Here is a 27,881-nt window from a genome sequence, read left to right as displayed (position 1 = left end):
TTGTCCCACAGGCAAAAACGAGTGGAGTCACTCACTCGATTTATTAGACCATTCCAAACTCCCCTGCCCTCTGCCTCCCCTGCTGTTACCACCCTGTTCCACTCCTTCCTATCATCACTCCGTCTCGCACTCTCTCAGTCACCTGCTGTCTTCCATATGTTCTTAGTCCCTTGCCGGCTTCGCACTTTTTTTGGGAACTGGATGGAAATATCTTATTAAATACTTATTATAAAAGTTTGTCTTTAAAGTGTGTCATCTGGAACTCTTACTTTGAAGAGTTTGACAGTTTTAACTTTAGCATTCATTTCTGTTTTTGCAGAGTTAGATAAGAAAATCAATGCCTTTCTTACATGTGCTCAACTCGAACCTGCAGTCTTGCTGAGTACAGCATAAAGACTGGAAACATGAAAGTTCTAGTGTGGCTCTCACGGTGATGAAATAAGCCTATAGAAGCACCTTTAAACTTACTAATAGGTTTATAAATTTTCTTTTAATTTTAATGGGTAGAAAAACTACAGAAAATGAACAACACTTTATTTTATGAAGGGTTATGGAAGATCTTTTGTCTGCGCACTCACATCCAAACTCAAACCCAAGAAAAGGTCTACACATTTATGATATCCTCCGTTCATTTATTAACTCCCATCTTAAAACCCTGAATTTCGCATTAACGTTGGTACCTTTGTTTTTATTGAGCTAGAACTATAATATTTCAATTAGAAAGTTATGAGGCAGTTTTAGTAAGTGTGACTATCAGTGTGCATTCTGATGCTACCTGCAAATCAGTGTTAGCATACAAATGCATACAGAAACTCACTCCCCACATCTGGGCAGCCTTCTGGTACAATTTACAAAGTAAGCCAGATTTTTTTGTAAGATAATTGATAAAAATGCTCCACAAGGAACCAACGCTACAGACACAATATCTAGTTCAGTGAATGAAATTAGCTTAGGGTATGTCATCATTTGGCCTTGTCGATACACACATTACAGAAAGTCACCTTGCCCAATGTAACTTTAACCCTTATTATAACAGGGTGAGTTATTGAAAAATCTCTGCCTGTAAAGTTGTGAGAAAAAGACAGCCAAAACCATTTATGTATCACAGGATAAACATGTTTATTTATAAAGTCTGGTATTTTAAAATGGGACCATATAGCCTCAAGTGGACATTAGAGGAACAGGTTTTTTTTAAAAAAAAAAAAACGTCATTGTTATCTTCATTTTTCAAGTTGCTGATTCATAAAATCTGATTTTTTTTTTTTGTACCAGTGGTGGTTCCACACTCTACTCAAGTGGTGATGCTAATCAGTGTTTCTATGACCAAAGGATACAGCTTCAATTGCATTCCTATTTCCCTAAGAAGGTTCTTTAAAAAATAAAATCCTCTGTGCATAGCTAGTGTATCTGAAGCTTGGGTTGCATGAATTATGTCGTTATTTATGTATTAGTTTTTTAGAGAGAAATTGTTCGTGTGTAGCTTAAAGACACATATGTATACATATATGTATGTATTGAGATTTGACCCAGATTTGTACACTTTTGTTTTAGGGGTTTAAGATAAAATGTTTCGGAATGGCAGTTCAAACATCATCACTGATCACCTGCTGTGCTAATCCCTTGATTTTGCCACGCATTCTCCTCCTGTGTCTGTGCCCTTTTCTCTCTTTCTCTGTCGGTCGTTCTCTCCATCCATCTGGGTATCACTGATCCATCCATCAGAGTGAAGAAGAGCTGTGAAAATCCCACCTCACCCATCATAGCCCCTTGATTTTCTTTATTTGCATACAAACATATTTCAGCTTGTAGTTAGATGTCAGGGGTTTATAGAAGAATACAGAGTATAATCATGTCTTATATCCTACAGTGATTCAAGATTTATGCTTGGCAAATAGTAGAATGAGATGCATAGATTCTGGAGTCCTGTGGGAGATTTGGTGACAATCTATTGCAAATGACACAGCATTAAAAAAAATCATTGTTCTGCTGGTGTATTTGATAGATTATAGTGCTCTATTGTAAAAATGAGATATTCCTGAGCCAGAACTATCTGCCTTGTTGTGCAGGATATAAGGCTGGTGACTATGATTACTAATAAGTCACTGTGTAATTTTTCTAAGCTAAAATAAAGTTGAAATTAATAACTGTTTAAAGATTTTGTAACGTGTGGCTAAATCACAGGCTGCAAGACTAAAAAGGTCGATTGAATCGCGGCAACATTTGGGGTTTGTTGAGGCACGCTCGGCTTCATGACTTCTTGGGTTTATCTGTGAAGAGAAGACATAAAAAAACCAACACACAGTTGTTACTAGACTGCAACAGCTTCACAATCACCCCATGAAGGGATTTGTGCGATTTTTTCCGTGTTGCTACCTTAAAGCTGTAAGGCTTGATGTGCTTTATGGCTGCGACTCCCACTGATTGTGCTGAGATCTCATTTCACACATGAACGTCTCTCTCTGCTGTGTGTGTGTCCATACACTCCGTAGTTAGTGCCTTAACATTACACTTCTGCTCGCCCTGGGCTACATCACACAGTGAAGGAAGGGAATGGGATAGACAGATAAATGAAAATGTAGGGGAGAAAGTGGTGCAGGAAACCACTGAAAATGAAAAAGAAGAGAGAGGCCTTTTCCCCCCCACTTTTTTCATGCTTAATTCTATTTTAAATCATAATTAAATGCACTTCTGTATGTAGAATATGTTGCACAAGCATGAACTACTTGTGGACAGAAATCTTTTGACTTTCTTTTGTTAATTTAGTGTGATTTTAAATTATTAGTACTGAAAATCTTTGCTTTGCAACTATAGTAAGCCATATTTCTATGCAATCCAGTCTTATCACAATAAGCTTGATTTCACGTTTATTGTAACTAATTACCATCACTGTAATTAGTTACAATAAACATGAAATTAACTTGAAATTAATTGCCAAAACAGCAACATCAGAAGAAGAAAAAAATTGCAAATTTGATCCCTAAATATTGAGTTATGGTGCATTCAACTCGTTTGTACCTACAAAGCTGGAGACAGATGCAGACTTAGTAAAAGTCGGCCCTCTGGGTGCTTGGAGCTAGATTTATCACCACTGGGGCCCTCTGATGATGAGGCCGTTTAGTGGGGTCCCTGTAGTCCTCTGCTGATTAGCGCCAAACATCTTCCCTAATAACCTAACAAGAACAACGCCTCAGGAACACATGCCGATGCACACAGGCAACTGTGCACATGCACAGATACACATCCACACCTCCGCTGAGATTAAAAAAAAAAGAGCTAAGGGTTACCCATCCTCCTCTTCTTTTCCTCAAAGTCACCGGTCTCTCCTCTGCTCCAGCCATCATTTGGCATCCCTTGCCATTTCTGGGATGAGACCCCCTCCCGCCTTATGTCTTCTCCTCCACTCCGTATCGCTGCCCTCCTATGTACTGACACTATGAACAAAATTGAGTTGGTTATGGTTCAAGAGTCCCGCCACCCTACATAAAGTTGGTCTCAACATTAATATGATATAAGACAATACGAATATATGAATACAAACAGGAGAGTATGCGATACCAGTCTTCTGGGGATGAAGAGGAGAGGAATGAAATTGAGAACAGAATTTATGATGCAGTGTTTTAAGCAGTGGGGTTGATGTTATAGACAGAAATCAACTCTGAGGATTGTTTCCCTGTAGTAGTTTACACATTTGTATGTTTTGGTTTTTTGAGTAGTTTATATTTAGTGTATATGTATAACTGAAAAGCATGAAAGGAAGTGGAAAAAATAAAATCAGATAAAAAGTAAAACCTCTGCATTCGAGGATGCAGTCCCCTGATTTGCTAGCTTAGGCTTATCATTGCACAAAAATAAATGTCATTTTATTTAAACTTTACTCACCATTTTTTAGTTTTAACAGGACAGATTTAAGGCTAGGATAAAACACAGCATTCACTGTGTTTAAAATCCTACAACCAGAGACGTTTATGCAACAAAACAGTGTGGAATTTTTTTAAGCTGACAGTGCAGAGGCAGTGAGAGTCCGACAGTAATGGACCTGCTGTGCACATCCGCGATACTATTCCTACTACACCGAGGCGCCCATATTTCTAATATTTGAGTTCCAGACTCAATTTTAATTTACTAGTTTTTAATTCAAGATTATGAAAGGCTATTTTACGGAGCACAAGTGAATGCAACGCGAGAGTCCCGCCGTGACGTCACGTGGAGCCTTTGAGTCATGTCAGCTGAGGGAGGAACTTCGACAACAGAAAATCAACCAGGAAACAGAGGCTGCCAAACTGATCCACCGTCTCGGTCTGACGGATAAACGGGGGCGTTAACAACAGGCATCACACAACACATTAGTACAGGATTTATATTTTGTAATTAGGTTTGATACACAGCAGCAACATGGCTTCCCTGTTCAAGAAGAAGACTGTCGACGGTAAGTTTGCTCAGGCTGAAAAGCTAGCTAACTTGTTTTTAGCCCGGTTGGCCGTACAGCTTGTTCTGTTGTTCCCGTGTTAGATGAGACGTCCCAATTTAACTTGTTTTACCTGTTCTGAGTCGAGCTGAGTCACACTGCTGCCCTCGACGCGCTGCTAAACTTAATGTATATATGTAGCTGTTTTACAATGTAACCTTTAAAGAAAAAAAAAACGGTGTTAATTGTTACAAGTATCCTCTTGGTTGCTTTCCTTTGAACTTCACCTGTAATCGTTAGAGTTACAGGCTGTGGAAAGGTCTGTGTACACTCCGTTACACCATGGTTTCCAATGACTTAGAAACGGCAAACATAAGCCTTAGTTGTCATTAAGTGTACATGATATTTTTCCCTGTATGATTACTTTGCGTGTGTCGTATTTACGCCTATAAACTTTAATTTGGTTAACTTACTGTCAGTTTGTATCCTACACACAGACTGAAACTAATGCCTCATTGTGCTGTGACTAAAATTACGTCAGTTTTGTGACAAAGAGTGCAATAAAATTGTGCAATGGAAAGTGAGGCTGTTATCGTATGAAGTTAAGTCATTTAAAGTGGGCTACATTCAGTTACAAAAAAATGTCAAAATTCTGAATAGCCTTTCAGTCTAAAAAAGTGAGTATTTTCCCCCCAGGCTAGGTAACCACCTCAGAAGGTCAGAATGGAAAATCAGTCAAACTTACATCAAAATTAATGAATCAATTATTCACTCTCAGATACTAATTATATTAACTCCTAGGGCTGGATTTCAAGAGAAAAGGCGGACCGTGCCTCAGCTCTTTGGACCTGAAACTTATTCTTGTGGAGAATTACAAAGAAAAAATTATCAACTTTGTATCTTTGGGTTTAAAAATAGACTCTACCGGTTAAGGCAAATCTTTTCAGAGCACTCCCTGTTTACTCCTCCCATCGTTGTCATTCTAGTTTCACCCATACCGATCATCTGCATACTGTACTCACAGTGCTCTCCTGCCTCCACTCCATTTCAAGGCGCTGTCAGGTCTTCTCAGCCGTCCCCCATCCAGTACATTTCTTTCTTTTCATTTTGTTTGACATCTCTTGCGCTCTGGACACAGGTTTCTCGTTGATGCCCTAGGTTTGGGTGTGGGTCGTAGTTTCTGGTTATTTGGCAAATTTAGTAAAGGGGGGGTGGGATGATCACCCATATTTGTAGGACGATATCCCTCCCTCTTTGAGACGTTGGCGGCACGTCACCTTATACGTATACAAGCATCGTTCTCTTAAGTGGTCCAGCATATTGACGTATCTCGATCAAGTTTGTGGGTGTTGAACTTTTCAGCAAGAATAAGGTTTTTGTTTTTTCTGAAAGTGGTCAAATTTTTTTTTCCTTCCCAAAGTAGGACATTTCCTATTATATAGTAGCTCATGAATATAGACCGGAGTTAGCTATTTAGAAGTTGTCTTCTTTTTTTTGTTGAGTTTTTTATAATTCATTCATTCATTCATTTAATGAATAAATCATTTATTCATTAAATAAATGAATCCAGTGCACATCTGTCTTTCCTGGATGAGGGATCCACCCTTTGCTGTTTTTTCAGAGTTTTTCTTTTTTTGTTTTTCTTTTAGTTTTTCCTCATTGAAGCCTCATTGAGGCTTGAACTCTAAAAATAGAAACCAGTTCAAAGCCCTTTGAGGCAAGTTTGTAATTTTGAGCTATATGAATAAGACTGAATGAGAATTCTTTGATTCATTTATTCATTACTCTATTTATTCTTGATTCTCACCTTTTCTGTTCTTAAGGATTTATTTCGTTTTAGAATTACTAAAAGGTTCCTGCGTTTTAATAACAGAAAAATGGAATGGATAAATCTCAAAACTATATTTAAGTCTTGAAGTAAGGTTATTGTTACACTGATTAACTGGGTCATCCCTCAGTCACACAGATGCCTGACTTCATAGTCATAAATTATGTCACATGATGCCACTTTGTGTTTGTGTGGGTGGTATAGAGCTGACACTGTATTGGCATGAGCTGTCCAAGCATTTCCACAGTTGGCAGTGTCAGCATGCTCTCAGTGTGTTACTGACTGCTCTGAGATATTTCACGTGCATCTGGGTGCAGAGTCAAACATGATTACTATTGAGGCAGTGGCTGGATGTTTGAGATTTCTTCCAATATTTGGCAGCTGCTCGGGAACCATCCTTTCTAATGCTCCAACAGCGTTGATGTTGAACAGAAAGACAAAAAAGATACCACATATGACACATACTGAGGGCATAGGTGAATAAAAATTTATTTTTTTTTAGAAAGAAAATATGTTTGTCTTAAATTTTTTGTTGAACAAAGATCGTTGTAAAATCACACATGTTGATAGTCAGTCAGAGAGGGTACGTTTACATTGGAAGTTCAGTGGTTTGAGCCACAGCTGCTCTAGTTTGCATATCCTTAGGGCAAGATACTGAACCCCAAATTGCTACGAGTGCATCAAAAGTGTGTAGGTTATGAGTAAAAAGCACCTAATTGCATAGAAAAGGCATAAAATGAGTGCTTAATAAGAGTAGAAAAACACTATATACTGTATATGTTTCATCCAATTTATCAGGCATTTTTTTTCTTTTCATTTTGGTAAGTCAAAGGCTTGTGGGGTGTTGTACCATCACCAAAATTCTCGCTCTCTCAAACCTTTCTAATTCTTTTCTGAAGATATAATCAAGGAGCAGAACAAGGAGCTGCGCGGCACACAGAGGCAGATCACCAGAGACAGAACAGCGCTGGAGAAACAAGAAAAACAACTGGTAGGAAGCATGCAGACAATTAAATATAAAAGCTATGAGGAACAAAAGTATGTGCATTCATAGCATTTTTTTTTTTTGTAGATTTCTACATATTGCATCAAAGCCCTTTTAGGACCCTGTGATTCCCCAACAGACACAATCCCAGCCCCAGATGCATATTAGATTGTCTTTCTACAATCTATGATTGTGCCTGATTGGCTAATGGGGCTAAATGAATAGACAAGCGATTTGGTGAGGTGGCTCTGCCTCAGGCAAGTGAGCCTATCTCTCATACACTCTCACAGAGTTAAACAATTAGGCTACATTCATCGTCGCACATAATCTAGAAGATGAAAGAAGCTGACTGTGTCCGCTCCTCAGTTGTGTTAAGTAAATATCATACAGGACATAATTACCTCCCTGGGGAACGAACATTCTTATTCTACATTAATGTCTTCCGTTAATTAGTCTCGTTTTAAAAGCTTTGTTGCAGATTCTGAATAAAAGATTAAGACAAAAAAATGGAAGTGACCTATATCTGCATTTTTTTTTTTTTTTTTTTTAAGCACGATCATGGCTGCCTCCCAGTGCATACACTGGTGCTCTCAGTACCAGTGTATGCACACACATCCATGTATGTGCTCACTGGATGCAAATGGCACAGGGCAGAGATTATCCCCCAAAGATCAAAATACTTATAAAAGTTAAGCGTTTCATTTTCTCAATAAATTATTTGGGAGTTTGTAAAAGAGTTCAAAAGTCTAAACAATATAGAATCTTTTTTTATTTTTAAAATATTTGTGCTGCACAGCATTTGGCCGCCTGAAATGTTACTAACAGCTGGGTTGAGCCTCCTTTAGCAGCACACTGTGCATCTGTTGTTCAGAAAAATCTTCAGCACTGGGCCTTGTTAATGCATTAAGGTTCCCATTTGCTAGCATGCAAAGCCCAACAGCCTCACAGTTGTTCCTGCACTATCTATCCATCACAGCCCCACCTCCTCCACCCTACCCTGACAGGCCAGTAAATAAGACATTATAGGCTTCCCGTCAGCATCAGTTCGTCGTACTCGTCTCTCTTTCCCCCGCTAATGCATTCTTAGTCTTTCTTTTTTCTTTCAGATAACACTGCAGCTGACAATATTATTGCCTTTTTTGAACTAGGTCTGCTCTTTTCCCCCATGGCATTATTTGAATTGTTTACAAGCAGGGAGATACAGGTTGAACTCAAATGACCTGCTGAATGTGTGTCTGCATTAGAGAAAGGCACAGATGCATAGAGCTGAGCTTTATGAGTGATAAAGCTTAGCTTTATCAAACATTAATAATTGATTGTAATTTCCTGAAGAGAATGCTTTCAGCACATGTACGATAAATAAAAGACATATTGGCTGGCTCATCGTAACCTGGAGCTTCTCCGTTGTCTCTCGGGAATTGTGCCCACACACAGGATCCCTGTGGGGCTGGGAGTATTTTTGGCTGTGTACTGAAGCTAAAAGTGTATATGAGTAACAACTGATCTGGATGATTGTGTTTACAAATTTGTGTTTACAAACACAATGGTTTCTCTGGGACTCGGTGGATGTATTTGTTTTATGCATAAATATATATTTTTAATATAAAGAGTATCCCTAAAGTCCAATAAAATATTTTATTTAGTGTATTATCAATGTGTTCTATATTAAAAATAAAAGCTTCTGAGAGAAATTACAGGTGCCTAAAAGCTCCGTCTTCCCCGTATTTTCATTTTCCTGAACCTCGGGCTGACTGTGGTGTTGAAGGTGTCGGGAAATCAGTGGCATTAATTGACATTTCTCAAAACAAAGTAGTTTCCTGGCTTCAGCTAATCTGCAGCATGTTGTTTTAGAAAAGCCATCCCTGAATGCTCAATTTTACTCAATTTATATGGGCAAACACAAGCACATCAACTCTAAATATAATGCTTATTTACAATATTAGGCAGATAACCAGGAGACAATGGTGCATTTCAGCAGCCTCAATCAATTGGTTCCAGATGTGGACAGTATATCTTAATGAGAATTTTTGATTCCCTGTTTTCTGCCAGTTCTTAGAATTTTCTTTTATGTTATGTCTATACTCACGCTTGGTAAATTTGCACATTGACCATGCATACCCACACAAAAAATTAACTCATAATGCCCCCCCCCCAAAAAAAAGACAGAGGTGAGGAGTCATATCGTATTCTTCTTTCCTTCTCCAGGAAGCAGAGATCAAGAAAATGGCAAAGAGCGGTAACAGGGAGGCTTGTAAGATTCTCGCCAAGCAATTAGTTCAGCTGAGGAAGCAGAAGACCCGGACGTACGCTGTCAGCTCCAAGGTCACCTCCATGTCTACGCAGACAAAGCTCATGAACTCCCAAATGAAGATGGCCAGTGCCATGTCTACCTCAGCCAAGGTAAAATGCTAAACCCTGTCAATCAGTACAGCTCATTTTGAATTAGAAATATGGATACAGTGCAGAATATACAAAGTGAACAAGTCCCTACTTCAACATACTTTATGTGCCATTGCCGTTAGACAGTCTGTATAAACAAGGTGTTGCTATCTAATGGAAAAGTTAAATTTGTTTTCCACACAAGCTAAGTTCAGTGTGTACACACATTAATATTCTAGTGTGGCAATTAAAGTATTAATGTGGGGTCTGTTCATGTTTAAAACCCGAGCCTTGTAGCACTGTTGTTAATGAAGTATGAGAGGTACTAATTGGCCAGGAGCGATGTACTGTACAGAGTCACACTGAGCAAACACAGACAGGTCAAATATAATTAGGCTTTAAATTAATGGCGTGTGTTCAAGTTTACGTGAGGCTGTGGCTATGTCACAAAGAATGTGTTAATTATATTCTGTCAGATACACATTTTGTTTAGACACAGATGCACACAGGAAAGTTGCAGCTTTGATGTGTCTTCAGTAGAAAGTGAAGCATTCTCCAGCTCAGGAGAAACACCTTTCTCCTGAGCTTTAGATTTGCATGATTTTGAGAAGCTTGTCAGTCGAGACGTTGATGTATCAGGTATTGTGTCAGACTCAGGTCTGAAAGTAGGTCATGTTTGTGCTGGTCTTTCACAGGAAGTTGGTCTGTCTTTAGGACTTGCATAATTCTGTGATGATAAATGATATCAAAGCAAATTTACTTGAGGTTGAGGATCGAATATTTTGTGAAATGTCTAAAGTTTAAAAGGTAAATTATCTCGAATAGTTTGTGCAACTAAAGTTCATCCTAACATGTTGAGCATAATTAGAGGTTTCTACATCGTGAAGAGTGTTATTTCTTGGCAGTAGCACCTAAAAAGATAGATTCTCATACGTTCCTTAAATGTTTGCAGACAATGCAAGCAGTGAATAAAAAGATGGATCCACAGAAGACACTGAAAACCATGCAGGACTTCCAGAAGGAGAACATGAAGATGGGCATGACAGAGGATATGAGTAAGAACACAATGCACTTGGCAAAACAAGTTTGGGAAGATATATGGGAATAGTGTGAGAAGTGATGTGTGCTGCAAAATATGCAGCAAAGGCAAAATATGTTTGTGGGATGTTTTTCAGAAGAAACACTGACGTTTGTTTTTGTTTTTTTGTATGCAGCAGCCGTCTTGCTCTAAAGTCCAAAATTGTGACTGGAAATCAATTTGACTGACTTTTCTGTCCTTATCTTCTTCCTTCCTGTCTCACTATCTGTTCAGTCAACGACACTTTGGATGAGATCTTTGAAGAATCTGGAGATGAAGAGGAATCTCAGGACATTGTCAACCAGGTTCTGGATGAGATTGGCATTGAGATCTCAGGGAAGGTAAGAAATTCAAAAACCACATCTCTCCTACATACCTCAACTTTATAGACATCACAATAGTGCATAATGCCCAAGTAGAAAAACAATCTTAACATTTTACCATTTAGTCTCAGATTTAACTGCACATTTTCAGATGTAGATGCACTTAATGGAGCACACAGCCCCTAGCAAGATGAACAATAAATGCTCCACATGGCTTTTACTCTGCTTTTAAAATGTATTCCAGCTGCCACATGGTGGGGCTAGCCCTCAGCTCTTCTAGCTCTGTTCCTTGTTTTTTTCCGTCTTTGTAACTGCCAGGCTGTCCGTCTGCCGTGTGTCTGGCTCCCCCTGGGGTGCTGCATGAGTTATTACCTCACACAAAACAATGCACAAACTGACAAATCTCCCAAAAAAGCCCCCAGCAGGAGAGGCAGTTTTAAAAAAAAAAAAAAAAAAAAAGCTCATCAGACTGTCTCAGGGTTTTTTGGGTGGGGTTTTTGTTTTGTTTTCTTTTTGTGGGTTTTTTTTTGGGAGGGGGAGAGACACACAGGATGCTCTTTAAAAAATAAAAGTAATCCAACGGCTTCATAAAATAACAAGATTCACAAACTACGGTAGTTTGGAAAGTCTACCATAATAAAATAATCATCCATATGTTACTTCTATTGTTACTGGGATAATTCTGTGTCTACTGACAGTAAGTAGTCAGCTGGGAAGCTAACAAAGGCTGTAAATAGTTTCCGTTTTTTTCTGCAAATAAAAAGTAACCGGCATAAAATGAATCATGCCTTTTGGTGTCGAGTACCAGATTGTTTCAGCACCTTTTATAGGATGCAATAATTGATCATTAACAAACCCAAACAACTGCACTTTTTATGTAAAGTAAACTTTACAGTTAATTGACAAAATTGTGACTCAGTTTGAACAGTTTTTTTTTTTTCTTTGTTTTTGAGTGTCAGCAAGCAGCTGTACGGTCTCGAAACAAGTAGCAGCTCTGCGATTGAACGTGTGTATTTTGAAGTTGATGTGGCTGCTAATGGGGTTTTCTACCCATGTGTGATTCCAGATGGTGAAAGCTCCAGCTGCAGGAAAAAGTGTCCCCGGTGCTGCTGCCTCCTCCAAAGCCACCATCTCTGACGACGAGATTGAAAGACAGCTCCGAGCTCTGGGAGTCGACTAGGTTTCGTCTTCGTATTAATGTTCAAATTGTTAGAAACACTGGTTTTGTCATGGTTCGAGCGTACACACTCACACACACACACACACACACATACACATACACACACGTTTATTAACACATACATATTGTCACATTCGCCTTAGAGATCATTATGGCAGAACATGTGATCTATTTATGTGAAAATAATATTTATTACAACATCGGAGAAGCCACATCTCAAAGGTGGACCAGCAGTTGATGTTTCACCTGAAAAACTGATTACACTGTTGTTTACCACCCATCTGTCTTTATAAGGGCTACAAGTGTATGAGATCTTGGAATTGGCTTTTCCCTTCTGGCGTTTTGGTCAATCTTGAATTAGTCCTATAATCTCGGTCTGCTTTTATACATTTGAAGAAGGATGGTCTTTCTTCAGGAAGTTTTAATGAATAAAACATGGTAATTAAAAAGCAGCTTTGGGGATGTCAATAAGCAGATGGAACTTGTATTTTTTCCAACTCAGACTATTTATGTGCTATCTTTGTCGCCATTGGTAAAATTAAAACCAATTTAATCCACTTTCTCTGAGGCAAACTTTCCATTTTAAGGCATTCTTTTGTCAAATTTGCAATGTTTTATGGATAAAATGCCTCTGTTTGATTTCTTTCTCATCCTGAGATATTAGAGATAAGACAGACACTTAATCATGCTAACTAGCTAAATCATTACCAAGATTTTTTAGGTTTGCCACCATAGGTACTGCAGACAGACATATGCATGTGAAACATGTAACTAATATCTTCGGGCTGGGGTCAGGCTTTCAATTTACGTGCATGAAATGAAAAGACAAATTGATCCGAGAGCAAACTGGCTAGCATTTTTGTGATACTGTACAGATTATAAATTTAAATAAAGTTGAGATTAAAAACACAATTTAGGGCTAATGAAAGACTGGCATGTCAAAGAGATTTCAATCCATAATTAAAGCCAGAGGCTTCTGGGTTGACGTTTGATTTACAGAGATTGTAAGGTGGTACTGATCCTGCAGTCCCTCTACTCTTTCAGCTGCTGTGCAGTTGCTGTCATGTGTTTTTTTTTTGTTTTTTTTGTTTGTTTGTTTTGTTTTGTTTTTAAGCTGCCTCACTCACAGAAACACACAGACACTAAAGGAACGAAATGATGGAAACGTTTGCTAATATAACACTGTGATTGAGGAGATTTCTCCTCTTCTCCAGCTGAAGCAGGTTTTTCTTTACAGTAATTTGTCAGCGTCAGCCGTTCCAGGCTTCGTGACAGTGACAGCCATATCTGCTCAACGTTTTCTTTGTTTGTGCCCCCTCGTTTAGACTCCCTTTGCCAAAATAAACCGAATAAGATTCATCCTTGCGTATGTCTGAAATCTACAAGTCATTCTTTGAATTTTTGCAAAAAAAAATTGTTCCTCAACCTTACACCAATCTGTTGTGATTGAGAACAGAATCAGTTAACAGACATTTTTTGAGTGCAGTTCTACAATAGGATATTACCATGCATTCTTAAAGGTGTATGTATACTCATTTTTGTTTCCTTCTTATTGTAAAGTGTAAAGGGTGTATGGCTTTTATAAGGAATAAAGTTTCCTCAGGTATGATCGGATCTTTTTTTCATTTTCAGTCTCCACTTTATCCCTCCCCCCCTTCTTTTTCATTAAAGTTGTATTCAAGGTTTTTTAAGGCTTTGCTTCAAACCGAGCAACACAAAGAGGTATATATCTTTTTTACTGTCTTTAAAGACAGACATCAGTTTCCATTCATTTCCATATAAATGACAGACTCAGACAATAGTTTGCTGAAATTCTTTTTGCATATATTTTAGCCACGTTTATGGATTTACTTATATAAAATAGAGATGGACCGATCCGATATTACGTATCGGTATCGGTCCGATACTGACCCAAATTACTGGATCGGATATCGGCGAGAAATAAAAAATGTAATCCGATCCATTAAATATCAAAAAAGCACCTCACAAAACTTGCTACACGGCGTAACTCGGCTCATAACCTAGCACGTCGCAGCAGTATGCATCACGTGATAGAGCAGCTGTGTGTATTTGTAGCTTCGCTACCAAACCAGCATTTCATCTCCGAGGAAGTTATCCCAGAGAGAAGTAAAGCAAGTGTGTAAGTTCATCTCTGAATGTTTGTAAAGCATTTTTAGCGTTAAGCTTAACAACCGATATATGGAGGGACTGCCTCTCTCTCTCTCTCTCTCCTGCTGCTACTTCAATCGTGAAACTGCTTAATGATCAGCTGATCGGCTTTTCTGTCGTGAGTCTGTCTCTCTTCTTAGTTTTTGGCCCACTTCTCACCAGAAAGAGGAAACCAGCGGTTGAACAACAGCAGCACTATTAAGCTTGATAAGCTGTTGTTAGAATTTATTTAATATTACTTTCTACACCAGGATCTTTTTCTACGTAGCTGGTAACTGTGCAGGGGCGGATCTAGCAAAGTTTAGCCAGGGGGGCCGATAGGGCATGAACAGGGAAAAGGGGGCACAAAGACATACTTTTCTTTCTTATTCTCATTTAAAATGTCTAGCTTTTAATAAATAATTATCTGAATCTTACACCCAAAGTTTTAATCTGATGTAAAATATATAGAAGTCCATTACTGTATATAGTAACTGTTAAGTCTAATATACCCTAGTAAGCTATACTACTTTTTCCTTTGGGAAGATACCATCTGTGCAGTCTGCAATTCTGTTGAAGAAAGATGTTGAATCTATTTAATTATTCTTGAAAAATAATTTATTTCTGTGCATTTTTCCCCCTGCATCAAATTAAATTTGATTACATCGATTAAGCATCATGAGGTGGAGGGTGGTTCCCTATTTTCTTTTGCTGGGAGTTTGCAACCCTATTAGTTAGGTTGCTTAATATTTCTGCTAAGTACTCTTTAAAATACCAGAATAGGGAGGATGGAGTAGGTTTAAGTTTATTAGATTGATTGGTTTTGCTGAACTATGAAATATTTTGGGCGCAGTGTATTTTTTACATACAGGTATAACAGAATAGCTTTAGTGTTGTTATTTACTTAAACTTGAGTATAAACTTATACAAAATGCAGCAAGATATTAAAAAAACGTTTTATTGATTAAAAAATACACTATATCGGATTCATATCGGTATCGGCAGATATCCAAATTTATGATATCGGTATCGGTATTGGACATAAAAAGGTGGTATCGTGCCATCTCTAATATAAAAATTACATGGTACCCATTCAGCTCTCTGAATACATGAACTGTGGAGGGAAAAGGAGTAGATATGAGAAAAACTTTAAGGCTAAATGCATCTGGACGACTGCCTTTAGAAGCTTAGTAGTATTATAGTAAGCATGCTGTGCCTGTAACTTTGCTGTGTAGACACTCAGAGGAGTGACAGCAGTCGGTGTGACCCTGCAGCATTTATTTCCCCTGGCAGCGCTCCCGTTATACAGCCTTACATTAGTCACAGTGAAAACCACTCATTTCTGAATTTAAGTGTCTTGTATGTTTATTTATGAATCTCCAGTGAGACATTCACAACATAATATATGTAGTACTACAGTAAAAATGAGAGACGGCACTCGTACTGTAGTTATGAAGTGCGGGTTACTGCTTGCTACATATGCAGTGAACTGACTGAGCTATGAGTGCCTGGGAACTGAAAGGAGCAATTTGATAAAGAAAAGGGCAGATATTTGCCATATTTTTATATTTTCAGTATAATAAACACCCTTTAAATCAGTCTGTTGCCAGTCCTATATCACATTTTCTAGTTTTTTTTGACAATAATTACTGGCTTCTGGTGTAAATTTAAAAGAATAAAAACATCCTGATACTTTTAGGTGCTTTCTTCTTCTTAAGAAAGGCGTGGCGTTTCCGTTTCTTTCCCATCAGTCACCTCAACCAGGTCAGAGTTGTGACTGGCTGGTGTTCTTCTTTGTATGACACTTTATCAAGGCAGCAACGACAAAAGCAAAAACATCAACATCTATCTTACATCAGGGAAACAGAAGACCGCATATCCATTTGCTGTCAAAAAGTTTCCCATGTCCCTGGCTTCATCCCATAAATCACAGAGGTTGTGCACAGTAAAGTAGCCTGACATAATAAATTAGCTCTCAAATAAATAGGTTGCTGTAAAGTTTTTAAATATATTACTGTTTTGACTGCAACTACATTCATTTGGCTAAAGCATTTTTCTTAAGACTGACAGCTAATAAAAAAAAAGGGACATAAAGGCACCAAAAAAATACACAAACACAACTACAACAGGGAGTTCTGTGGTTAAATATAGATGTAAATGTAGAACACTTAATTTCATCAACAATAAAACTTCTTTTTGTAGGAAAAAAAGGACAAAATCAATAATGGTATTGCTTTCTTTCAGAAAGGTACAGAGCTGATCTTTATGAGCACTTGTCTGTACTCTGATGCTGATGTATTAAATGAGATTTGGTTTGTGTGGTTAATATACTTTCAGCAGTTGTATAGCAAACAAGGCACAGCCAATATTCAGTACATTTAAATGTCAAGACTGGCAGGTGCAGCATCAAGCCAGCAGTTCATATGCAGTTATTGAAAACCTTTTATCTTCACAGTTTCAACTTCAAACAACAAGGAAATAATGGCCGGGCTGCTCTTTGACATTTATGTCTCTTGTTTAAAATTGCAATTTTAAATAAAAACAGACATTTATATATTACATTCGGAAAATCTAACAGAGAGACATATCTGTGCAAAGACAACAGACAAAAATTTTTATGGCAAACTTGGTCTTATATAAATTCTCTTGTCGGTATTAAGTCAGTGAAGCAGCTGCTTAACGCTGGGCAAAAGAAGCTTTATCTGTTTTCAGCAGGGTAAAATTCTCCTGTGGCATTTGGAATAATTGCTATTGGACATGTCAGATTTGAAAAGAGCACATTTTTAACCACGGTCACAAACGAGCCTCCCTCACAGACACCTGTTGAGTTCATCGAACCTCGAATTATGTCATTGCTCTTTGCGTTTTACTCATCTGTGCTATGCAGTTCGGACTGATTTTGGTCAAACACGAGCTGAGGTTAAGGCTGGTTTTAACACGTTTTTCCCTTTGGCGTCGGTTGCAGAACCAAACTCTGACCACTTCCTTCTCCAGATGGAGGCCTTTGGCTATCCGGGCTATTTCCTGAGAGGATGGCTTACTTTTCTCCACAAAACTGTGCTCAAGGGCCTCCTTAGCTCCAAGGCTACAGAGTGAAACAAGGGAGAGGGGGAATAAAAAAAAAGATTATGAGTTCACTTGGTAAATGGCATATTTTGTACGTTTGATCTTTACAGTACACACCTGATAGTTGTTCTCCTTTTTCTCTTCCGTTCATTCATTCCTATTTTGTCATTGTACAAAGCTGCAAGAAACAACAGTAGGTTCTGTAAGGACATAAGGATACATCTTTCTGGCTGATTGCTAGTGTAACCCATAACTTTTCCCTAGACTGATTTAGTGTGTCACCACATCAAATGAATATGACCTTGGGAATCATGTCATGGCTGTATGTTTAAGACTAATCAACAATTTCTCAGACCGTTCTCACCCCCAGCCTGGGGTTTGGGTGATCATAAAATAAATCTGGTGTTGAGGAGGCCACTGATATGACAGAAAAACACTTCTTTGACACACACGGTGCATCTGTTTATTTGAAATTCTTTTTCTTTGTTGTAATCTGGAAAGTTGTAGCTCTTTATAAGTAATCAGAAAAAATCAAATCTGATGTATGCATCATGTGATGAGCATTACAAGCAATTTGTTTGAAAAGGATGTAAGACTAGAAGTGTTGGCAAACACTGTCCAAGATGAGGCACAACTAATTAGATCTTAGTAATCACCCAAGAAAGCATTACTTTCAAATATTTTTTTAAGAGACATTAAAAGAGACTGAATCAGAAGGATAAATTTTACCTTGCTGAATAGATAAACGTTACCCTCAAATAAATACTCTAAAAGGGTTGTGAGTTGAGTGAATACGTGTGACTCACCACCCGCCAGCTCAGCTTCATCAAGCCATTTAGCCAGAATGGCCTTGAGTTTGCAGGCGTTCTTAAAGCTCAGCTGCAAATTTTCAAAACGGCAGATCGTGGTCTGGCTGAACTCTGAACCATGCACGGCAGCGAGCGCCTCCCCTACATTAGTCTGAGTGTACCCTGCGGGTCAAAATGAAACAGAAATACTTTATAAAATACACGCAGCACAGAGGAGTAGAGGAGTGGGAAAAAAAGACAAAACCATCTGTGGTGAAGCGTCTCATTGCTGCAGCTGAACAGTGAGATAAATTTGTATTAATCATACCGAGTTTGATCCTCCGTATTTTGAAGTCATTTGCAAACATCTCCAACTCTCGTATCTGCGGTGAATCCATGGCAGGTGCGTCCTCTGGGTCCCGCATACTCTTCCTTTGGCCGTCACTTTTTATCTCTCCGCTTGGGCCCCCTGGGGCCTCATCAGTTGAAAGAAGGGCCGAGGGCAGTGAAGAGAAACCGTGGCTTAATGCACAAGAGCCGCTGCTTAGGCCATGATCCGGAAACTTGTACAAGCAAGAAGTTAGAGATCCTAGCAAAACAGAGAGTGGCAGAGAGCAGAAAGAGAGGGGAAATTTGTTGGTAGGGAACAACGGAACAGCTGGGATGTGGAAAGTAATATTTTAATGTGAGTTTTTTTCAATCTTTTTGCTACGATAGACAATATTGGATAACAGTAACTCTTTGAAAAAATGAAGGTTTAAATGTAATCAGAACATTTTCCTTCTATAAATAAAAAGTCTTCATAGTGTGAAGCACTGTGTAGATCATGTATAACTTTACCTCTCCAGTGAAACATCATTGAAGTTGCCCTTATTAGTACATCTGCAGACTAGCAGGCGCAAACAGTTTTATGTCAGTGCATATTTGTGGTGTATGGAATTAAAGTAAAGGTTTCTTTTTGAAGTCCCACACTTGGTTGGCATGATGACACCTGAACCAGTTCCATTTACTGATAAAAGCTGTAAGATTTAAAAAAAAGAAGGAAAAAACCCCTCCTATGTGACATGAGTGCTTAAATAAGCGAATGTGTTTTCAGGGGCTTGGTGAATAGATATTCTTTTAACTGTCACTTAAAACAATAAATTGCAGTGTAGCCATAATTTAACGAACTCGTCTTTCCGCAGTCCCCTCGTCCTTGGCTTTGGTGTTGCGGCACGAAGCCGGCTTTCCTTCATATACCTATTTTAAAGGCTCGCTGCTCAGCTGTGAGCAAACATCTCACAACCATCTGACAAGAGGTTTGTATTTACTTGTGTTACAATTTTCAAGATGATTCATTATTGCTACAGGTGACTGTTAGTGTTAAGTGGTAAGCTGGAGTGGAGCTCTTGCTGCTAATCACTAATGACAGATTAATGACAGATGACTACCACGGTACCACATGGGTGGATGACTAATTGTAATTTCTAATGTGATTCTGTCCTTTGCGTCACAAATCTGCACAGCTGCAGAGAAAAGAAAACAACCACTAATTAACAGCACTAAAAATATGTCAGTCTGCGTGTCGCATTTATCATACAAGAGGAGACGTTAAGCGAGTTAGGCATGTGCAAAACAGGACTGTCTTCGCTCATGAGGGACACTGTTTTCCTTAACTGCTATCCATATTGCTGGTAATGTAAGTGAGTAATGCAACACTCCCCTCTTGTGTTACTGCAGTTGTAGTGCAAACTATATATAACTATTTTTAGACAATAATAGGATCTAATATAATAAAGGTCAGTTGGTAAGTCTCAGTTAGTTAGTTTAGAATATCTTAGTATCCTTTTTCTTTTCACGTAAACTAAATGGTAAAATATTTCTTGACAGTGAACATTCACTCGGCTGACGATTTATTGGGTAGACTTATTGTGAGTCTAATACATCCTTGCAACAAATCCTCGGCTTTGTGAGTACTGTTTCGCTTTGGTTTAAACTGTTTCAGAGGTGCTGATTTAAATTTTTGGTCTTTTTGGTGTTATTGCATGCCAAATATATTTTGTTGCAGAAGCTAGGTAAGCATGGTATTTTCAGTATTTTTACCTACTCCATTAATATTACCCAAGGTAGGCTAAAATGATTTATTAATGTGAAATTGAATCTCAGTCAATAAACATATTTGTGATCCTTTGGCTAAACTTTTCGTCAACTTTGAGCAACACTTCTTCTCTTTTTCTGCTCATCCAGTAAGGATGAGCTGCCGCTACTTTCCAAAGCAGCACATAGCAACATCTTTTCTTTTCAACCTGACGTGACACACTGAAACAAAAGCTTCTACAGAAACTCAGATTTTAGCTCAGCTAAAATGTTGCCTGACAACAGCAGTGGTTGAGCCATTTTGGACTAGATAGAATTCACTAACCGAAATACTGACAACAGTTACAGCTGTCACGAGCCCTGTGCATGAAGTGGTGGCGAAAATAACAGCACCATCGACCCATTGCATTGTTCAGCTGGATCTATATATCAGCTGGAGAGCAGTATGGCAGATTCTTCCCCAAAACTGTATGCATCAGTGATTTTCTCTTGTACCGAAGGTGTCAGGCAGAGGTTGGAGTTCCTCTCTCTGTTGAAATTGCTTCTTTAGGCTGCATGTACAGTATGTGTCTGCATTTGTAGCTGTAGCCTTTAGATTTCAGAGCTTTTTCCACCTAACTGCAGACGCCTCTTAAAATCAGCATCCCAAAAGTGAGTGCTCCGTGTACAGTATGCACCTTGCAGTTGTTTAGTAATGGTAAGAGGGCGTTTGGGGCTAATACTATATCCCTGAGAACAACAACAGTTTTTGGATTATTCAGCTGGAGGCATCCTGTTTTCCCCACTGAGCTGGCAAAAGGGAGAGGAATCTTCGTTGTCTCGCCCTGATGTATGCACTGATGTTCTCTGGGGAGCTTACATGCAGCTATGCTGCAGTGAACACAGCCGTTGTTTGTGTGGCAGGGAGGCAGACTGGGCAGCAAGCCCTGGTCCTAGCACATGTGGGCTTACTGACTTTGTGAAAGCACCTCACAAGCCTTTGTGTACATGGCCTTGGACCTTCCAGCAGCTATACATGTGCACCATCCAAAAAGCTTCAACAGATTTAAGCTAAATGTGGACAGAAAGCAAACAAACACTGATTTGATGCTGTATTAAAAGCTGCTTCAACAATGTTTTGTAGTCTGAACAAGCTGGAATCCCAGAGTTGCCTTTTAGTCAAAAGCAATTTAATAAAGTTATGTCTTGGAAAACAGTTAACTGTTTACACATCTAGCGTATAGTGACCAACCTTACCTTCTGAAGCTCTATTTTAGTGCTCTATTCGCTTTTATTTCATGTCTCTTTTGATTTAAAACCAGCCACAGTGAGGGAATTCTGGGACTTTAGTTTTTAAATGTGCTATTTGCTGCTGGGCAGGGGGTGTACTGTGGGTGTACCAGAGTGCTGTTGCTGAAAAATGTCACCATTTGCAGCTGAACACGAGGTTGATGAGACGAAAGAGACCAACTGAGGGGAACTGCAGAGTTGATAAATCACTGTGGGTTTGTAGGGCAGCACCTTTCACATCACACTTATTTGATCCACTGTTAATATAAAAATGGATTAATGCAGCTTTAAAAAATGAAAGAGGCTTTTTTTCCTTTCCTCTGACCTCAGCTATCATAATTCGGGACCCCGTTTAATTACATTAACTTTTATCTTTCTCTTCTTAACTTAAACGTGTCCTTCTGCTGTCGAATGCTTTCAGCTAGTCTCATTTTATGATTCAGACGGATTTTTTACCATCAATTTCACCACACACGAGATTTTTTTTTTCCTGTTTCTGCCTGGCATTGCATTGCTCTTTTCAAGCGATACAGCCTCCCTTTTTTATCATCCCACATAATTTATGTCACCTCATGTCAGTCTTGTCAAACATTGCTGTCAGAAGCTTGACACCAGTCTCAGACAAGCTTACAGCTGTACTTTTTAAGCTGTCAGTCAGACATTTGATCATTTAGCAGTCGCGGAACCGACATCATTAAGGTGACAAATTACCTCCTGGTGGTAATAAGTGTGGGCACCTGCTGTTTAATTAATCCTAATGTACATCAGTGCAGTCTTTAACACCATAGTTCATATAATTTTTGTGAGGCCGTTTGCAGAAGTGGGCCGATGTCACCGGGTCTCTGCCCAGGTGGTTAAAATCCAAGCAGAGGAGTCTGTAAAAAGAAACTTCTTTATTTCTTCAGCAAAACTCCTGGGTTCATTTAGGGTCGAGTTCTTTTTTTTGTGCTCTCACATGGTTATATGATATAGAATAATTCAGTTATACTTTGTCTAACTAAAAAAATGCATCAAATCTGATATGCTTTTCTCTTTTTATCGGCTTAAGACTTTGAAAGGGTTGTTTATGTTCTTTTTGTTTCTGTGTCCTTTTTCATTATTTCATATTATTCAAAAGAATCAGCATGCAGGACCTAAAGTCTGAAAGAGTGAAACTTTGATAAGGTGTCATGTTTCTTGAGGTCTGTGCTCATGTCTGGAATACAGAAACGGCAGAACTCTTTAAAATCTGGTTGGTTTACAATATCAGTTTGGCATGTTTTATATGATAAAATGCTACAAACTAATAAAGGCTATAAGAACAGTATGCATTAAGGGAAATAGTGGGTTTTTTTTTTGTTAAAGATAACTGCTATTAACTACAGTTATTAATTACATTCATGAAAAATGGCAGTTTTTCTGAGGTTTAATCACGACTAATTCGATTCCCATCCACCACAATTGTAGCAACAATCGTGACAGTGTGTAACTCCCACTCCTGACAGCAGGACAGGGAATTGGCGAGTCATCTTTGACAGTTGCGCTTAACAAGTGCTCTAAAAAGCTCAAGTAAGTGCGCTAAAGAGTCCACGCGAGGTAATCAAGGTTGAAATTGATTTTAACTGGCAGCAGATTTAAAATTAAATGGAACATAAACACATTTTCTGCTCAATTTACTGTGTTTAACTACAGGCAAGGAGAGGGAAGGAGCAAGCGTGTGTGTGTGTGTCTGATCTTTACCTTGCAATGCATTTGCACCGCTCACCATGTTAGGGTGAGGGACACCACAGGTCTGCAAGATACGAGTCTGAGAAATACTGGCAGAGAGCATCTCCTGTGCTGCAGAGAGAGAGAGAGACAGAGGCCTTTATTATCGACACCAGTGTAATTGTCACTGCCTGCACTATACTCATCATCATCTAAACCTCTATGATAGCCATCGCTGTTAGTGTGACATTGTAATTTCAGCCTTGCTATAATCAGCATGAGTCCTGCTTTTCAGTGTCACCCTTCAATACGACAGCTGACTTTTTCCTTTAGAAACTTGCCTAAAAGTCTCGACTCTGCCGATTTATCCGCACCTGACACTTTGTGAACTTGTCTTCAGTTAGCCACACCTGTCGTTTCTAAATGCTAAATGCATGGCAGCACTTTCAGTTTGCAGATCGTGACTGCATAATGCCCACACATGACTGAAACTGAATAATTTTGCAAATTTGAGGCTCGATTTCAGTGCTTTCAAAACCTGGCATAGTTAGAATCGATTGTCATTGTCCTCATCATCATAACCAACAGCACAGATCAATACTGCTCCCTCCCCCATGAGTCTTCATCAGCTTCAGTTTTTTTGTTTTTAATGTTGGCTTTGGAAATGCTGCAAAATAACATTTCCACCAGAAAAAAATGTGAATCTAGTGCTGTAAAAATGATGAGATATCATTAAAGAGAATGCTACAATTTATCTTCAACCCCAAACCCACACAGTATAAAACAGAGAGATGAAGAGTAAAAGTCAAGGTTATATTAAATATCATATATTTAACACAGGCCATCCACTATTTGATCAAGCTGGTGCTTAATACATACAAAACACATTGATAGATTTTATTGACCAACTCAACTCGTGGTTTGCCTTTTTAGTTTTCACAAATTCTTCTTCCCTAGCATCATCTCTGCTTACCTGCCATCATGCCATAGGTGGCCTGCTGGTTTGTGTAGTGACAGGGGGTGACTGGATAATGTAAGCTTGCGGGGGTGTTGCTGAGAGCATTGCCCAGGGAGGAAGTCGGGAGGTGCATGTGGGAACGCTTGGAGGGCTGACCCAGGGACAGCCCAGATGACACTGACAGAGACAAACAAAGACATTTTTTAAGTCAGGATCTGATCCGTGTGCAGTTCAATTTTAAAGCATCTTTCTTTAACATCTTTAAGTTTGATTTCATATCAAGTGGAAGCATTTTAATGACTTGCCTACTGCAGGATGTAGATGTGCACTGACAACCCTTTTCTCATCACATCACATATGGAGTCAGTAGCTTTGGTTAGTTTTCAGTGAGTTCTTTTCTTTCCTTTCTTTACTTTAATTAGACACTAAAAGAAATCACTTACTATTAGATGCTGATAAAATAACCTTGCATAACTTTCTAAAGCACAAACTTAAATTAGTCTGTTAGGAAGAGTGGCAGAACAAAGAACACATCAGTGATAGCTTTTCTTTAAAACTGCTGCTTTACGTGCTGCTGTGAATCTAAGTGTGAGGGGGCTTGTTGTTTGTCTTCTCTAGCTGCTTTTCTTGTCTGTCCTTGCCACTTGTTGTAGCAGATGGCTCCCCTCCCCGAGTCTGGTGCTGCCCGGGGGTTCTTGTTATTCCTGTTGGGGACTTTTTCTTTTCTTTTTCCTTCCCACTGTAGCCAAGTACTCACTCAAAGGGATTTGTTGGGTTTCTCTGTATTGTTGTGAAGTGATTATTTTACAATATGGAGCACCCTGAAATGACTTTTATTGTGAACCTGCACTCCATAAATAAAACAGAAATTAAATGAAGTGTATTTAAAAGAATCAAAAATAGTATTGCCTTCTAATTAAATAATTATTCATGTGTTCTGCTTCTTATGCAGTTTGGAGTTCACTCCAAGCTTTAATGAATGCTTAGTGGTATTATTAGGATGCGCTCTTGAAGTCGGTCTCGCACATAAACAATAGCACTGTACAACTGAGAAGAATCAAAGCCTTGTTTATGAGTTTTCCTCCTCCTGTTATGACTGGGTTTTATTAGCATTCTGTGACCATATTTCAAGTCATTCATAGACACACTAGAAGACAAGGCAGGTCAATGTGTTTTGGAGCAACGGCCTCAAAATCTCACAAGTACTTGGCAGAAAAATGACTAAATATTTTTTCAAAAATGTTTACTCATGATCTAATCTTGTCTATTCTTAGCTATAACCATCAGGAGGCTTTAAGACCCCTGGAAGTTTTCTCCACAACACTTCATCGTGGAAAAAAAAAGAAGACCTTGGGGAGTTTATCATACTGATAACATATCCTCAAAGCAATTATCCACTGAGTAGAGACAGCTGGGCCAAACTATGTAGCTGATTAGATACATTTACATAATTTGGATTAGATTTGAATAAATGTATTTTTTAATTCAATCCATTTTGCCTGTCGCCTAGACGCAGCCTTATCGGGGCACAGTTGTGTTCTGCGCCTTGATAAGGGTGATCTATGCTATGACTGCACACAGTTAGGTCATCGCTACATTTCTATGCATACATAATCTGTCACAAATGAACCCTTCCAGGATTTGTTCATGTACAGTTTAATCGCAGTGGAGAATGCCACAATACTGAATCTTCCCTTAAAAGGCTCTAACAGGCCTCTCTGGTGGCCCATCTTCCTAAAGCACAGATTAAGTTTTATGACATGATGATAGTTTAAATCAATGAGACACACACACACAAAAAAAACAATTTTCCACTTTGCAAAACAAACAAAGAAAACAATTATAACAAGTTTTACAAGATAACTGAATACGTTTGCTTTACCTGCAGCGACCATGCTTTGAGCATGGGACGTGGTTGGCAGGCAGTCGGTGGTAGAGCCATGGTGCATAATGATAGGCAGGGGTGAATCTCCCGTCAGTGAGGCGAAGGAGTCACTACCAAATGCCTGACAGGCCATTTTTTCCTGCCCTCTCTTTAATGGCGATCCGCTGAAGTTCAACACAGCTCATCGATTGGTTTCTTGTCTTCGCTTCTCTGTCTCTTGCCTATTTTGCCTTATTTCCCATGTTGCTTTGCTTGCCCATTGCCTTCTCTATTTGTTTCCTTACCTTCCTCTCGTGCGACTTGTTATGGATACTTTGTCTTGCCTTCTGCCTTTCGTCTTGTCTTCTCTGGCCTTCTGTAGTTCTGCTTTGTCTTTTTCTAGCTGCGTTTCACCTCATGTATCGCCTCCTTGTTTTTTCCTCTTTCACTCGGGCTCATTCAAGCATACTTCTTCCCCGAGTCCCTTGGGAATATTCAGGTAGAAAACTGTGATAGGTTTCCTTTTTTTTCTTAGAGAAGTGGATGTCAGCACTTCATCCAGAACACTTCACAGTTTTAGTCACAACTCTATCCTCAGCCAAGACTCTTGAAGACTAATATTCAGGAGCTTCAAGCTCAAGATAAATTACTGGTACATTTTCTGAAATGTGTTTCTCAGCTACACAGATTTCCCTCATTAAGGCTTCTCCTTGTCTTTTCTCGCTGTTATAGTTGCAGGTAAGCCAGCGTCTGTCATACCCTCGGCATTTTTCTGTCCTTGTCTACTGCAGGTATTTATATCCAACCTACAACTAACCGCCCACTCTCAACCTATGAGATTCCCCATTTCCCATCGAGCTCCTCACCCCCACTTTCCAATTCTATGTCAGTGCTGTAATTGCTTGTGTTTGTACTTACCTGTGTTCTTCTCATCCTGTTTTCAAATCCAGGATTAGGGTACAGAGCGGCTGAGAAACCCGATCCTCTCCTCTCCTCTTCCTCGCTTGCTCTCTCCCTGTGTCTCTTCCTGATTACGGGATTGTGAGGAAGCAATGAGAAAATAAAGTGAAAACATAAAATGCTCATTAAAATAAAAAAGAGAAAAAAATAATAGATACAAAAGATTCACATGGAGCACCAAGAAATACAGCCTAGAACTATGAACTGTGCTGCAGCATCTTTCAGCTGTAAATTGTTTTTTTTTTTTAAGGTTCACCCAGGTTATCACGGAGGTCAGCAATGCTGCTTCCACTCTATTTACTGCTGATCTCTCAGAAACAAAAACTCTCATGTACCATCATCTCAGCATTAGTGAAAGAAAGGGCTGCTATTGTGTCAGGATGGTGTCTATATTGTGTTGGATGCAGAGTGCTCCAGGTAAAGACAATAGGACTCAACGGGATGGACAGAAGTTAATCTGAAGAGTGTGGCCACCATGTGCACTTTGTTGTGTCTGTACTTGTGTTTATCCTCAGCTCTGCTTCACTATTGTTGATATAGGTGGGCAGCAGGTGGAAAATAGCTTGTGGGTGGCAGGCAGGATTCAGCTTGCCTAAGCACAATGTAAATTTGGACTGGATGCACTGAGCACATCGGACAATGTCTTAGCTTGACGTGGATTTTAAACCTAAGTTTGTGAGCTTGTTTATTCACAGTGTCATTACGATAGAGAAAAAAGGAATGAAAATTGTTTCTGCCTTTTGATGGTTTGGTGACTTCGCTTTGCTCCATTTTCTCGTAAGAGTACTAAATAGGTCTTAAAAGTAATTATCTCAAAGGCAATAAAATCATAGTCTAAGCCCAAACTCTGATAGCATGAAGTTACTTTAGCCATCTTCCCTTCAATAT

General features: G+C 39.0%; 2 protein-coding genes and 1 long non-coding RNA gene across 3 annotated transcripts; 1 reads left to right on the top strand and 2 right to left on the bottom strand.

Moving 5' to 3' along the window:
* Positions 1–611: 611 nt before the first annotated feature.
* On the bottom strand, positions 612–5,622 carry LOC146370463 (uncharacterized). The gene is made up of 3 exons (XR_014797140.1): positions 5,428–5,622; positions 2,374–3,431; positions 612–2,267 (listed from the first exon to the last, which is right to left on the bottom strand). It is a non-coding gene; the product is annotated as an uncharacterized LOC146370463 (long non-coding RNA).
* chmp2ba (charged multivesicular body protein 2Ba) lies at positions 4,198–13,787 on the top strand. Its single transcript, XM_084907962.1, has 6 exons — positions 4,198–4,426; positions 7,133–7,224; positions 9,424–9,618; positions 10,550–10,652; positions 10,910–11,016; positions 12,065–13,787. The coding sequence occupies exons 1-6, from the start codon at positions 4,393–4,395 to the stop codon at positions 12,176–12,178; spliced, it is 645 nt and encodes a 214-aa protein (XP_084764088.1). The 5' UTR covers positions 4,198–4,392; the 3' UTR covers positions 12,179–13,787.
* Positions 13,788–15,673: 1,886 nt separating this feature from the next.
* Positions 15,674–26,537, bottom strand: pou1f1 (POU class 1 homeobox 1). The gene is made up of 7 exons (XM_084907963.1): positions 26,052–26,537; positions 24,185–24,346; positions 23,245–23,343; positions 18,509–18,769; positions 18,199–18,363; positions 17,510–17,570; positions 15,674–17,411 (listed from the first exon to the last, which is right to left on the bottom strand). The coding sequence occupies exons 1-7, from the start codon at positions 26,185–26,187 to the stop codon at positions 17,171–17,173; spliced, it is 1,125 nt and encodes a 374-aa protein (XP_084764089.1). The 5' UTR covers positions 26,188–26,537; the 3' UTR covers positions 15,674–17,170.
* Positions 26,538–27,881: the final 1,344 nt, after the last annotated feature.

Source organism: Perissodus microlepis, chromosome 16 (genome assembly GCF_051167445.1).
Source record: "Perissodus microlepis isolate ML-2025 ecotype Zambia chromosome 16, ASM5116744v1, whole genome shotgun sequence".
NCBI classification, from domain to species: domain Eukaryota; kingdom Metazoa; phylum Chordata; class Actinopteri; order Cichliformes; family Cichlidae; genus Perissodus; species Perissodus microlepis.
Note: the sequence above shows the minus strand (reverse complement) of the source record. Positions and strands in the feature narration are given on the sequence as shown.